This window comes from Myxocyprinus asiaticus, chromosome 31 (genome assembly GCF_019703515.2).
Source record: "Myxocyprinus asiaticus isolate MX2 ecotype Aquarium Trade chromosome 31, UBuf_Myxa_2, whole genome shotgun sequence".
NCBI lineage: Eukaryota > Metazoa > Chordata > Actinopteri > Cypriniformes > Catostomidae > Myxocyprinus > Myxocyprinus asiaticus.
The window spans coordinates 42,973,737-42,987,724 of NC_059374.1; the positions used below are offsets into that span (position 1 = coordinate 42,973,737).

At 39.2% G+C, this 13,988-nt stretch overlaps 1 protein-coding gene across 1 annotated transcript; it reads left to right on the forward strand.

The window, feature by feature from the left end:
• The first annotated feature begins 75 nt into the window (after positions 1-75).
• Positions 76-13,296, forward strand: LOC127422583 (26S proteasome non-ATPase regulatory subunit 2-like). The gene is made up of 21 exons (XM_051666233.1): positions 76-246; positions 939-995; positions 3,835-3,999; positions 4,086-4,207; positions 4,296-4,520; positions 4,616-4,774; positions 6,735-6,879; positions 6,999-7,059; positions 7,143-7,289; positions 7,400-7,506; positions 7,650-7,777; positions 9,104-9,191; positions 9,281-9,443; positions 9,618-9,719; positions 9,824-9,969; positions 10,056-10,139; positions 10,360-10,528; positions 10,723-10,817; positions 10,999-11,125; positions 12,274-12,392; positions 12,829-13,296. Exons 1-21 carry the CDS (start codon positions 142-144, stop codon positions 13,009-13,011), a joined length of 2,697 nt encoding a protein of 898 aa, XP_051522193.1. The 5' UTR covers positions 76-141; the 3' UTR covers positions 13,012-13,296.
• The last annotated feature ends 692 nt before the right edge of the window (positions 13,297-13,988 follow it).

The following is a 13,988-nucleotide window of genomic DNA, read 5'->3' on the forward strand; positions in this document are numbered from 1 at the left end:
AGGTGTCAGTAGTGAGCTGCAGTACTCAGTACGGTCGACAGGTGTCAGTAGAGCGGCGCTGTCTCATACACAACAGCCGCAGAAGAAGAAACCGCATCAGCAGAGAAGACTCTCGTCCGAAGAAACATCCGCAGTAAAATCATGGAGGAAACCGCGAAAAAACAGAAAAAGCAGACCGAAATCAAGGAGGAGAAGGACAAACAACCGGCGGGCAAAGAGAAGGAGAAGAAAGAGGAGCAGGAGCTGGTAAAAGAGAGAAAAACACACACTTTACAGACACAGTTTGAATCCGCCTGAGTCACCCTGCAGGCCAAACACTCACAATCATTCAAAACCAGCATAATTATTCATTATTTATCATTTATTATCAATCCGAATAATTACAATACTCTTTAAAAGACATGAATATTAGCAATAGCTTTAGTAAATAGAACTGTAGGTACTTCAGGCATAAATATGCTATAAATATGTTATAAACATATTTATTGATTCAGTGATTCTACGTATAGATAAATAGATGCGCTTCAGTGATCTCAGACGTGATATTATTGATCTGATTTGATGTGTAGATGAATAGACCTCACTGATCCCTGATATTCTGAGATATGTGTATACATAAAACACTAGAAGTTCCCATTTAGGTAATAAACGTGTTTATACTGTTGAATTAGCTCACAAGTATGACAAAAAGACTCCCTTTGGGGACCTATCATAGGTAAACTAAGTAATAATATTATTTGTTTAATTCTGTAACTTGAAGTTTTCTTTTAGGGTTAAGGCTTGTGTTAAGGTTAGTCTAATTATTTTACATTTAGTCGTTTAGCAGATTATAATTATTATAATTCTAATTAGCATTAATTGAGGCGGTAAGTAAAGGTGTCTGTGATATAAATTATTGTTCAGTGTGTAAAAACCTTTTTTTGTGTGTGCTTTTGCAGTCAGAAGAAGACAAACAGCTACAGGAAGAGCTGGAGATGCTTGTGGAAAGACTCGGTGTGAGTTGAGGTTGGGGGTGGTGGTGTTGCTTGCTTATTTATTTGCATGTAAACTCTTACTCAGAAATGTTTGTTTCATGTGTTTTTTAAGACGAAATGAAATCAGAATGGAACTAGAAGTTTTACACGAGGTAGACCAATATATCGGTTTTACCGATTAATCGGTGCCGATAGTTTTTTTTTTTTTTTCTCCTCCCCTTTTCTCCCAGTTTGGAATGCCCAATTCCCACTACTTAGTAGGTCCTCGTGGTGGCGCGGTTACGCACCTCAATCCGGGTGGCAGAGGACAAGTCTCAGTTGCCTCCGCTTCTGAGACCGTCAGTCCGCGCATCTTATCACGTGACTCGTTGTGCATGACACCGCGGAGACTCGCAGCATGTGGAGGCTCATGCTACTCTCCGCAATCCACACACAACTTACCACACGCCCCACTGAGAGCGAGAACCACTAATCACGACCACGAGGAGGTTACCCCATGTGACTCTACCCTCCCTAGCAACCGGGCCAATTTGGTTGCTTAGTAGACCTGGGTGGAGTCACTCAGCACACCCTGGATTCAAACTCACGACTCCAGGTGTGGTAGTCAGCGTCAATACTCGCTGAGCTACCCAGGCCCCGATAGTTGCTTTTTGACACTATCAGTTATCGGCAAAAATAAATGCCGATAGTTTCCGATAGTTAATTTTAAGTCCTACGTTAAGCACCAAATCTACATTTTTCTGGTTATTATTGGAGTTTTGGTTGCACAATAAACTGCTTGTGGGATTTTGTTAATTTTGGACTTTTAATATCAATGTCATAGTAAGAAAAGACAAAATAAATCTTTGATCATTCTACAAATCGGCTTATTGGTCTTTTCCATCACCTTAGTTATCGGTATCGGCAAAATCCACAATCAGTCAACCTCTACTCTTTAATATAAATATTCACCTGGACTTAATCGGCCTCATTAATGATACACGAGCAGAATTTTTTTTTGTGTAAATAATTTGTAAAGCTGTTCTGATATAAATTTCCAGATTCGTGAAAGTTTTTGAGTTGGTACAAACTAAATTTACATGCATCCTGGAAAATATTTTAGCGTAATAAAGCTGTTTGACTGTGCCGTAACGATCGGGACTCGGGATAGGCGTCAAATATACACATACGTTTCATTGTGTTGCTGTTGGCGGCTGCGCATTGTGAAGCAACATCTTTGCTTTACTGTCTTAAAGCCGTCGTTCTCCGCTCATCTGCTGTTATTTCTGCTTTGCTCTGACGAAATAGTTTAAGGATCAATATAGTGCAAAATATGATTGTTGTTTTTTTATTTCATGGCTGTAGTGTTAACTACAAAAACATTTGAGTTGTAAACTTTAGATAATGACAATGGTCGTCATGATCGCAGTCTGTGAAAAGGGTCCATTAAACCACAAAAGGCTATGATTTAATGAAATAAATATATAATCTGCGTGTGCTGCACGCTTCAAAATGAATGTGCATACACTGAAAATGTCGATTTTGTAAAGTCACTTTAAAATGTTATTTTAAAAATAAATTAATTTAGGTAATTATATTTTATTTAAATAAATGTTTTATTAATTCATTTTGATGATAAAATGTAATTAAGCTGTCGAATACGGAAATTCAACAGCTTAATTAAATGTAAAAAAATTAGGCCAAATAGTTTTGCTTAAATATTACACTCGTTGGAAAACTGTGCCTTGTAAAGAGTGGGAACCCTGCATGTGTAAGACTTGAAATAATAACTGCATCATACATTATATATCGTTTTTCTAGCAGAAGTGCTTGGGATAGGGCGAAAAGGTTGTGACTGGTTGGAAAGTTCCTTCATTTGATATAAGCTCTATAATTTAGGTTGATAATTCAGTATAGGCATTGATAAATCACATTCAGTTGATAACGTACTGTATGGTCAATGCTAATGCTGTTAAACCCATAAATAAACACATCACAGGCAAGTGTACACAATACAGTGGGGAAAAAAATAGAAAAACCCACACACTGTCGTAGCTTGCAAATCTTTAGTTTAGTTTACAGCATTTCGGTCAAAGAACTGAACCAGAGAAGGTTAATGGTGGTGAACATCCTCCTGCTGATTTTATACACTAAAGCTTCATGCCAAACCATTTTTATTGACCTTTTGGACTGTGATTCACAAAAGAACCTCCGATGACAGCCAGAACATGCGATGACAGTAAGTTCCTCACTTTCTTTGAGACGCTATTGTGTTTGCTAAATCAGTCATAATAATTATTTCATTACTGTTCCACATAGATGTTGACAGCTTTTACTAGCGAGTCTGGTGCCTTCCTTACATGGCGTTTTTTTATGGGCGTGGATTATGATAATTGTGAATGAACGTGCACACGCCCCCTATCTATGAATGTTTAGAATTCACTAACATACACGTTTAACGAACACATTTTTTTTTTCTATTTTTTTTAACTATTAACGTCTATTTTACACATAAATTACTCAGAATTTACTCATTTACGAAAGTTTCATGAATGAGGCCCTGTGTGTGCAGTTCATTAGTGCCTGTGGTTCATCAACATGTAATAACCATCTCTGAAACTGCTTGTCTTTTCTGATGATGTCATCAATGCCACATGGGCAGAGAAAAATAATATCAGCCAACAATGTCTTCACCCACTTCACAGTCTTATCAAATCCTGATGATTATTCTGTTTCACTCTGAAATGTGATGCATTACAGAAGATAAATGAGTTGTAAATGCTGTTTGTTGTTGACATCAATGGCAGTTTACTTTGGCTACTTGTGAAATGTCAGATATCAGGCCGTTGTCACACTTGTTTTTATTCTACCTGTCTCTCAGGAGAAGGACACGTCTCTTTACCGGCCGGCTCTGGAAGAATTGCGTCGTCAGATTCGCTCGTCCACAACTTCTATGACCTCAGTGCCCAAACCACTCAAGTTCCTCCGATCTCATTATGCCAAACTTAAAGAGATCTATCAGAACATGGCACCAGGAGAGAACAAGGTGTGTGTCAGATATAAGTGTTGAATCTTTTATATGTTAATCCTAAAAAACAATGAGCATATGTTTGTGTACTCTGTTTGTCACAGCACTTCTGCGCTGACGTGGTGTCGGTTCTTGCCATGACGATGAGCACCGAGCGAGAGTGTTTGAAATATCGTCTGTTGGGCTCGCAGGAAGAGCTCGCGTCGTGGGGCCACGAATACGTCAGGTATACAACTATCACAATAAAATTGACATATATGCTATCTAAGGCTAAAACCAACCTATCAGTGATGTGTGAACGTGTGTGTTTTCAGACATCTGGCAGGAGAGGTCGCTAAGGAATGGCAGGAGATCGAGGAGGGTGATAAAACTCAAAAGGAAGTTCTCCTGAAGCTCGTTAAAGAGATTGTTCCATACAACATGGCCCATAATGCCGAGCACGAGGCATGTGACCTGCTGATGGAGATTGAGAGACTCGACATGCTGGAAACGTACATTGATGAAAATGCCTACGCTAAAGTCTGCCTGTACCTGACCAGGTAGGAGACACACACTTACCCACAATCCCTCTGAACAGACATCTTTGGGTTTCCTGCTGATCTGATCTACTGTCTCTATTTCTCGCTCTCTGTAGTTGTGTGAGTTACGTTCCCGAGCCAGAGAACTCGGCTCTGCTGAAAAGTGCCCTAAACATCTTCCGCAAGTTTAACCGCTACCCAGAAGCCCTCCGACTCGCTTTGATGCTCAACGACGTGGAGCTGGTGGAGAACATCTTTACTTCCTGCAAGGACATGTAAGATACACATAAGCAATATAAAAAAATTAATAATAATATTTCGCCGATAACAATAACTAAGCTGGTGGAAAAGGCAGATATCCGATTAATCAGCTGATAGTTTTTAAAATCCATTGGACCAACTCAACCCCCAAAATATAAAACCCTCCATTGCCGGCCACAGAGATATAGAAGAAGAAAACAAAAACTATCGGCAACTATTTTTATCGTTAAGAGGTAGACGGATATATCAGTTTTACCGATTAATCGGTGCCGATAGTTGCTTTTTGAAACTATCGGTTATTGGCAAAACCCTTCATCTGGTGATTATATAGGCTATAGAAAGCTTAATTTGGTAAATACTTAAAAATAGACCACTGTAACAGAGCCAAGTCTCTGTCCTTTCAAAATAAGAGTCCCCGGTGTGTTTTGGGGGTTTGTTTATAGTTAAAAGTCCCACACCAAATCGTAATTTTTTTTTCTGGATATCATTGGGATATTTATTGAAAATTAAGCTACATCTGAGACTTTATTCATATCGGACTCTTGTAGCCACTGTGTCTGTGGTAGCTCAGCGGTTAAGGCTCTGGGTTACTGATCAGAAGGTCGGGGGTTCAAGCCCCAGCACTGCCAAGATGCCACTGTTGGGCCCTTGAGCAAGGCCTTTGACCCTATCTGCTCCAGGGGCGCCGTATCATGGCTGACCCTGCACTCTGACCCCAGCTTAGCTGGGATATGTGGGAAAAAAAGGATTTCACTGTATATGTGCAAATATGTAATGTGTGATAAATAAATAAAATTATTATTAATTATTGATAAAAAAAAAAATAATTAGCCGATTAATTGGTTATCGGCCTTTTCCACCACCATAGTTTTCGGTATCTGCGAAATCCACTGTCGGTCGACCTCTAGTGGTCGAATACTATCTGTGGTGATTTTTTTCTGTTAACCGATAGTTCCAAAAATCAACTAATGGCACCGATTAATCGGTAAAACAGATATATTGGTTGACCTCTAGTTATTTATAGACAGAAATCAGAATTAAATCGACCTTTGAAAATCAGAATGTGCCGGCCACAGAGAAATAGAAGAAAACAAAAACTATCACCAACTAATTTTGTCTTTCAGAGATAGACCGACATATCGGTTTTACCGATTAATTGATGCCGATAGTTGCTTTTTGGAACTATCGGTTATTGGCAAAACTATTCACCTGGATATCATATATAGGCTATAGAAAGCTTAATTTGGTAAATACTTAAAAATAGACCATTGTAACAGAGCCAAGTCTCTGTCCTTTCAAAATAAGAGTCCCCGGAGTGTTTTGGGGTTATGTTTATAGTTAAAAGTCCCGCACCATATCGTAATTTTTTTCTGGATATTATTGGGATTTTGATTGAAAAATAAGCTACATCTGGGATTTTATTCATATCAGACTCTTGTAGCCGCTGTGTCTGTGCCTGTCATAATATGGAAAGTCTTAAGAAAATGTTTTAACATTCTATAAATTGATTTTTATTTTTTTAATTAGCCGATTAATTGGTTATCGGCCTTTTCCACTACCTTAGTTATCGGTATCTGTAAAATCCACTATCGGTCGACCTCGAGTGGTCGAACACTATCTGTGTTGATTTTTTGCTGATAACCGATAGTTCCAAAAAGCAACTAATGGTACCGATTAATCGGTAAAACAGATATATCGGTCGACCTTTAGTTATTTATTGACACATCAGAATTGAATCGACCTTTGAAAAACCTGTATTGCTCAACTACTTACCTCTAACATATATTACATTTACATTTATGCATTTGGCAGATGCTTTTATCCAAAGCATTCAGGGTTTACATTCTATTAGTTTGTGTGTTCTCTGGGAGTGGAACCCATGGTCTTGGCGTTGCTAGCGCCATGCTCTACTTGTTGACCATATATCCCAAACTATTCTGCCACTGATGGTAACATGTCCGTGTGTGTTTGCAGTATCATTCAGAAGCAGATGGCATTCATGTTGGGTCGACACGGCATGTTCCTGGAGCTTAATGAAGACGTGGAGGATAACGAAGATCTGACAGAGATAATGTCCAACGTTCAGCTCAACAGCAACTTCTTAGCCCTCGCTAGAGAGGTAAACACACAAACGAATACGCCTAGCATTATTAAGTACATTTCTCCCATTATCTCCAAAAGTAATGAAGTAGCTTTTGCATATTTGATCATCTTGAATTTCTATTCTTTCCTCTGTAGCTTGATATCATGGAGCCAAAAGTGCCAGATGACATTTATAAAACTCACCTGGAGAACAACAGTAAGACCTTCATTCACGTCTCATTAAGAATATTATGGCACGTCTTTGGCATGTGTTTTATTGACCCTCTGTTTCTCTTTCAGGGTTTGGTGGCAGCAGCTCTCAGGTGGACTCGGCTCGCATGAATCTGGCCTCCTCGTTTGTTAACGGTTTCGTTAATGCCGCGTTCGGCCAGGACAAACTGCTGACAGAGGACGGAAACAAGTGGCTCTACAAGAACAAGGACCATGGTGAGAACAGCACCATCTCTGAGCAAATAAACAATAGACAAACTCTTCAGTTCACTTTGATGATGTTTGATGAAAGATTCACAAAAAATGTTTTTATGTGTGTGTCGTAGGCATGCTCAGTGCTGCAGCGTCTCTAGGAATGATTCTGCTGTGGGACGTGGACGGCGGTTTGACACAGATCGATAAATATCTTTATTCATCTGAAGACTATATCAAAGTACACACTTATTATTATACTTACTATTTTAATACATGATTAAACACTCTCTAACCCACACACACTCCTTTATATTAGTTCTGATGAATCCTATTAATGGCTAAATGTTTTTCAAATGACTGATAATGTTTGTGTCTCTCCAGTCGGGGGCGCTGTTGGCGTGTGGTATCGTGAACTCTGGCGTTCGTAACGAGTGCGACCCCGCGCTGGCGCTGCTCTCAGATTATGTCTTGCATAACAGCAACATCATGAGGATCGGATCCATTTTTGGGTAACTCAAAAACAACACGCACAGATCATTGAAACTGTGATTTCCAGGCCTGGAAAAGTCATGGAAATTAATTTTCACTTTACTATAAGGCTTTGTATGTTTGTTTATGCGGCAATTTTTTAAAGTTAGTTCATAAGGTTAATGCATAGTGCTGTTAATGTGAAAAGTGTAGAAATTAACATTAAACAAGATTAATAAACACTGTAAATGTGTTGTTCATTGTTAGTGCATGTTAACTTTTGTATGAACTCATTTTAATGTATAGAAATACATTCCAGATGTCATGGAAAAGTCATGGAAATTTCTATATTGAATATGATTTTTTGTGAATTAGGGCTGTGCCGATGCAATCAAATATCGCTCGTGATACTGTATCGAAACTTTAGATCCATGTTTCGATATTTATATTAAACTATTTGTGTATTCATATCATGTAAACGCACAACAAATCAATTTAATGAGCTCACCAAGAGACAAAACATGATGTTTTGAGCTACATGCTCTTCATAAGACATGAGTATATAACTGAAATATTCCCAAATGAATAGGACATAAAATTGGAAAGGATTCATAATCGAATCAAAGTATGATATTGTGATGTATCGCAATATATTGAATTGTGATGGTGCAATATGTATCGTGAGGTGCCAGCTGATACCTAGCCCAAATAATAATATTTTATCATCAGTTAGGGCTGTCAACAGGGCTGAGAAACGAAATTCAAATGTTTACCTTAAATATGACCAAACTTCTAAATAAATTCAAATTTTAAATCACGAGGTTTTTACATTTACGCCATTTCCGTAGTCCACAAGAGCGTGCAGTGCATACAAATAAACCATTCGGCACCATGTTAAATTATTGTAAAGAGCATTTCTGGCTGTTAAAAAAGTGCATTTCATTTTAAACTAAAGTGCATTATATAAATAAAAATCTAAAGATTTAGCCAGTCTATATTCGCAAATGTTAAGTGAAAAGTGAAACAAAGGAGACAAACACTTCAGTAGACACCACTGTTGCGCTGGTGCCACAGTTGTAGTACCCCAGACTACATTTGGCATTTTTTAACACAAGAATGCGATCGTCATTGCTTTAGCATTCAAATAGGCATTTTATCTTAACTTCGACGAATATTCATATTTCTCATTTTAATTTGACAGCCGTATCGACCAGAAGTTGCTCTTAATAAAATGATGTTACTGTGTCCAAAAGTCACAAACGATTAGAAAAGTTATGGAAATGTATTGGTCAAAAAGTGTGGGAACCCTGGAACATTTTTGGTGTTTTACCTTTAAACTCGACCGTGACCCCTGTCTGTGTGTGTAGGTTGGGTCTGGCGTACGCTGGCTCTAACAGAGAGGATGTTCTCTCTCTGCTACTTCCTGTCATGGGAGATTCAAAATCCAGCATGGAGGTACATGTGTGTTTGCAGCTGATTCCTCCCTTATACAGTAGCAGCATCTGCGTGTTTCTGTGTTAGATTAACTGTGTGTGTGTTTGCAGGTTGCTGGTGTCACTGCGCTGGCGTGCGGTATGATCGCCGTGGGTTCCTGTAATGGTGATGTCACTTCCACCATCCTGCAGACCATCATGGAGAAGAGTGAACAGGAACTTAAAGACACTTACGCTCGCTGGCTGCCGCTGGGACTCGGACTAAACCACCTCGGTAAGACGGGGAGCTCAAGTTTGAAATAAATCACTAATAGATCACTCAATTTATATTCTTAAAAACTCTACAATCAAGCAAATATTACGGTGGCAAATGACACGATTGCAGGCAACTGCAGTCCAGTTGGTCTATATTTATATAGTCGTAATGTATGTGTTTGTGTGCATGCAGGTAAAGGAGAGGCGATTGAAACCACGTTAGCAGCTCTGCAGGTCGTACCTGAGCCCTTCCGCAGTTTTGCCAACACGCTGGTGGACATCTGCGCATACGCAGGTGAGTCAAAAACTTCCCCACGCACGATCTGCGAGTAACACGCTCCATATAAGAGCACTTCCTTCAACAGAAACACACAAACACGTGTATCGTGTCTCTTTCAGGTTCTGGTAACGTTCTGAAGGTGCAGCAGTTGTTGCACATCTGCAGTGAGCACTACGATAATAAAGATAAAGAGGAAGATAAAGACAAGAAAGACAAAAAGGACAAAGACAAGAAGGAGACGGCAGCGGATATGGGCTCCCACCAGGTGTGTGTTTGTGTGTGTTTCTTTCCAGTTGTGTGTGTTTGTGAATGAGTATTCAGTATTCATCTTCTCTCTTCTGCCCCCTGTAGGGTGTGGCAGTGTTGGGTATTGCTCTCATCGCGATGGGTGAAGAGATCGGCTCAGAAATGGCCCTACGAACATTTGGTCACCTGGTGAGCACATGTGACTGCTGGATTAACTTTTGCATTTAGAAATGTGCACAAGAAAGGGCTTTCTGTGTTGTGCAATCATTCACTCACTACCATGAAAATGCATTTTTTTTAATGTGCATGCGTTGCATTATCAGCATCTCGTGCTGTGAGAGTTGCATTTGTAAGACAGTCAAAATAAAAATAGTTTCACTTTAAAAATGCATCTCTTTTCTCCCTGTAGTTGCGTTACGGTGAGCCCACGTTACGGAGGGCGGTACCATTAGCACTCGCTCTGATCTCCGTGTCGAACCCGAGGCTGAACATTCTGGACACACTCAGCAAGTTCTCGCACGACGCTGACCCGGAAGTGTCCCACAACTCCATCTTTGCCATGGGCATGGTTGGCAGCGGTCAGTCACCACTTCGTTTGCTTGTGTTAGTGCTCACGCAGCCACCAGAGGGCGCTGGAGTGAGCGTTTAAACATTTTAACGTCACGTTTTACAGTAAAAACAAAAAAACTGCACACTGATGACATCACACAGTGTCACAACCAGTCAGAATGAGCTGCAGTTGTCATGGTTACTGTATTGATTTCTTCCACAGGCACTAATAACGCGCGTTTGGCGGCTATGCTCCGACAGCTGGCGCAGTATCACGCCAAAGACCCAAACAACCTGTTCATGGTCCGACTCGCACAGGTGGGCTGCGCAACTCTGGATTCCTAGCTAAAGCTAATCTTTTGCATAGTAGAGCATTTGATTGTTTTTGAAATTGTGACATTGTTTTTACTCACTTTTGTGGTTTGGCGAGTTGTCATTTTGTGTCATAGCTTTGAGTGTCAGGTGAATTTGTTATAAATTGTGTTTTTGTGCTTTTCAGGGTCTGACTCATCTAGGTAAAGGCACACTGACTCTCTGCCCGTATCACAGTGACCGACAGCTCATGAGTCAGGTGGCAGTCGCTGGACTCCTCACAGTTCTTGTGTCTTTCCTCGATGTCAAAACCAGTAAGAGCGTCACTTCTTCACTACTGATTGGATTAATGAAGATCCACATCAAAACTATGATTGTTATATCTACCAAACATATCTATATATGTACCCAAATATACTGTATCTACTGTAAATATCCGCCCAAGTATATTTATATATCTACCCAAATGTTTTTATCCAAATGTATCTATTTAAATCGCTCAGTATGGTCATATATTCACTGCTAGGCCTGTCGCAGTTATTCAATAATTGTCTGAGATAACTGCGATTATAGACCTTTTTCACACTCCAGGTTTTGGAAAGTGGAACTAAACGATTGCAGGGTAAACTTCGACAGCGGTGAATGGGAGATCACAGCAAATATTATTTGCACTTGCCCATGTGCTCCAAGAGCAAAAGAATAAATCCACTATTACATTTGAATGACTTTCCGGAAGAAAAAAGGCATAATGTTATAAACCTAAAATTCATTTCTAATTACTCAATATTTAAAAAAATGATCATTTTAAAAAATTGCTAGATTTACGCTGCTAAATTAGGTGGAAACGTGTCATCACAGTCTGTGAAAAAGGTCTATTGTGCACTTTAAATTTAATTCACATTTTACTGTCTAAATAAGGGGAATGAATGACGCATTCAGTTGAACTCAGCCGTCTCACTGAGAGCAGCTCCTGAAGAGGGTGTGAAGATTAACCACTTCTGAACTGGACTTGAAGCTGTGATGCACGCGCCATCGACGGAGGTTCACGACAAACTCCCGCAATAATATAAACGATGATTTTAGTGATCACAAAGCGCTCCGGTTTCACTTTCATTTAACGATCGTGTAATGGCAAATGTTATTTGTCGTTGTGGGTTCATACACGCAGTGTTAATGACATGCAGTGACATAGAGGAGCCCTGTGTCACGCCAGAGATGATAAATAAAGAAACAGAATCTCAAAGGTCTTTCTTCATGTGAAATAAGGGCTTATTTAAACACACATGACAGTATTGCTATTGTTTACAGTAAAACGTACTCGTACTCACTGCCATAGTGATGTTTAGTTTCTAAATGAATCGTTCTTATACATTTGTGAAATAGTGTAAATCAACAATATACTCAATGTTGTCATGTTATGCACATTGTAATTTGCTCTCTCTCTCTCTCTCTCTCTCTGCAGTAATCTTGGGGAAGTCTCATTATGTTCTCTACGGTTTAGTGGCAGCAATGCAGCCTCGTATGTTGGTCACATTTGATGAGGAGCTCAGACCTCTCCCAGTGTCCGTCCGTGTGGGACAGGTGTGTGTGTGTGTGTGTGTGTGTGTGTGACATTTCTACTCAAACAACTACCTAGTGACAATTGACACAAAAACAAACGCAACAACAAACAAAAGCGATGCGGCTAAATTCTGCACTGCATTTGATGAAGAACGTACTTCTCGGGAGGCTAATAAAGGTTTACAGGTGAGCAGTGTGCATATGTTTCCGGACATACTTCACATGGGAACAAGACCCGAGTAAATGACATTTCCTCTGGTGTTCTTAAACAAGCAGAATTCAACCACAAGGAGCAACATTTATTTTTGCTTCATGCACACGGTTTCGCTTACTATTTAAAAAAAATAGTAGGCAGTATACAGTTTGCACTGTGCAGTAGTCAGTAAGTACTAAGCTTGTATTCCATCCCATTTGAGATTATAATTCTATTTATTTCTCTCTTTCTCTCTCTGTCTAGGCTGTGGATGTGGTCGGACAGGCCGGTAAACCCAAAGCAATCACAGGCTTTCAGACTCACACCACACCGGTGCTGTTAGCTCACGGCGAGCGAGCCGAACTTGCCACAGAGGAGTACATCCCCGTCACACCCATACTGGAGGGCTTCGTCATCCTGCGCAAAAACCCAAACTATGACACTTAAACACACACGCGGACAGAAGCACACTAACAGGGACCTCTGACAAGCGTGTAAAATATTTAGAGATGCCTCATCCTCCCCTAATGTACCCCCCCTGTCTTTCTCTCGGACGGCAAGACACGTAGCACATAGTAACAGTGACGTTTCTCTTCATTTTTGTAATTACAGCATGAAACGAGTGTGTGAGTTTGTGTCATCCTGCTTAATATTTTCTCCTTTTTTGGTTGTTTTTGTTACTTGTTCTGTGAAAGGTTGAGATACAAAAATAAAATAATTGTTGTCAATATAGTGCATATTTATTTATTTATTTATTTTCCAGTTGGTGTGGCACTACAGTATCACACAGGGATGCAAACTACTCACCTTTTGGCTAAAGTCATATATTTTTAGGCTAATGTGCCCAATTTGTTTTGGTAAAATGCTCTACTTTTTATTTATTAAAATCACTTAAAATTAATACTTTTAAGTTTAAATACTTGAAAAAGCTTTAAAAGATTTAACTGGAAAATATACCCCTGGGACACCAGCTTCAGCATCCCTGAAAAATCAATTTTTTTTTTTGGCCTTTTTAGGCATCAAAAGTATCATAAAATAAATTTCAAAGTCTGGAAGACAATTTTAACTTACAAACTCATGTTATGATTCTTATTAAATTAGTTATGAATATTTCATGTATTGAGCTAATTAATATTAATAAGGTAATCAATATTCAAAAGCCAGTACTTTACCATTTAAATCTCTGGTTAATTTAGTGCATATATATTTTGCAGTTGGTGTGTCTCAACTGTCGTATAATTAATCAAAAATAATATTTTGTGTAGATCGCAAAATATTTTTTCGTGAATTATCCCGACCTACACTAATTCGTTCTGCTCTTGTTTAATAAATGAGGTCCAGTTAAATGTGAATAAATATTTTCCAGAAAAAGGACATTTGAAATTACAATCTCAAGTTTTTATTCTTGACAACGCTAGTGATAA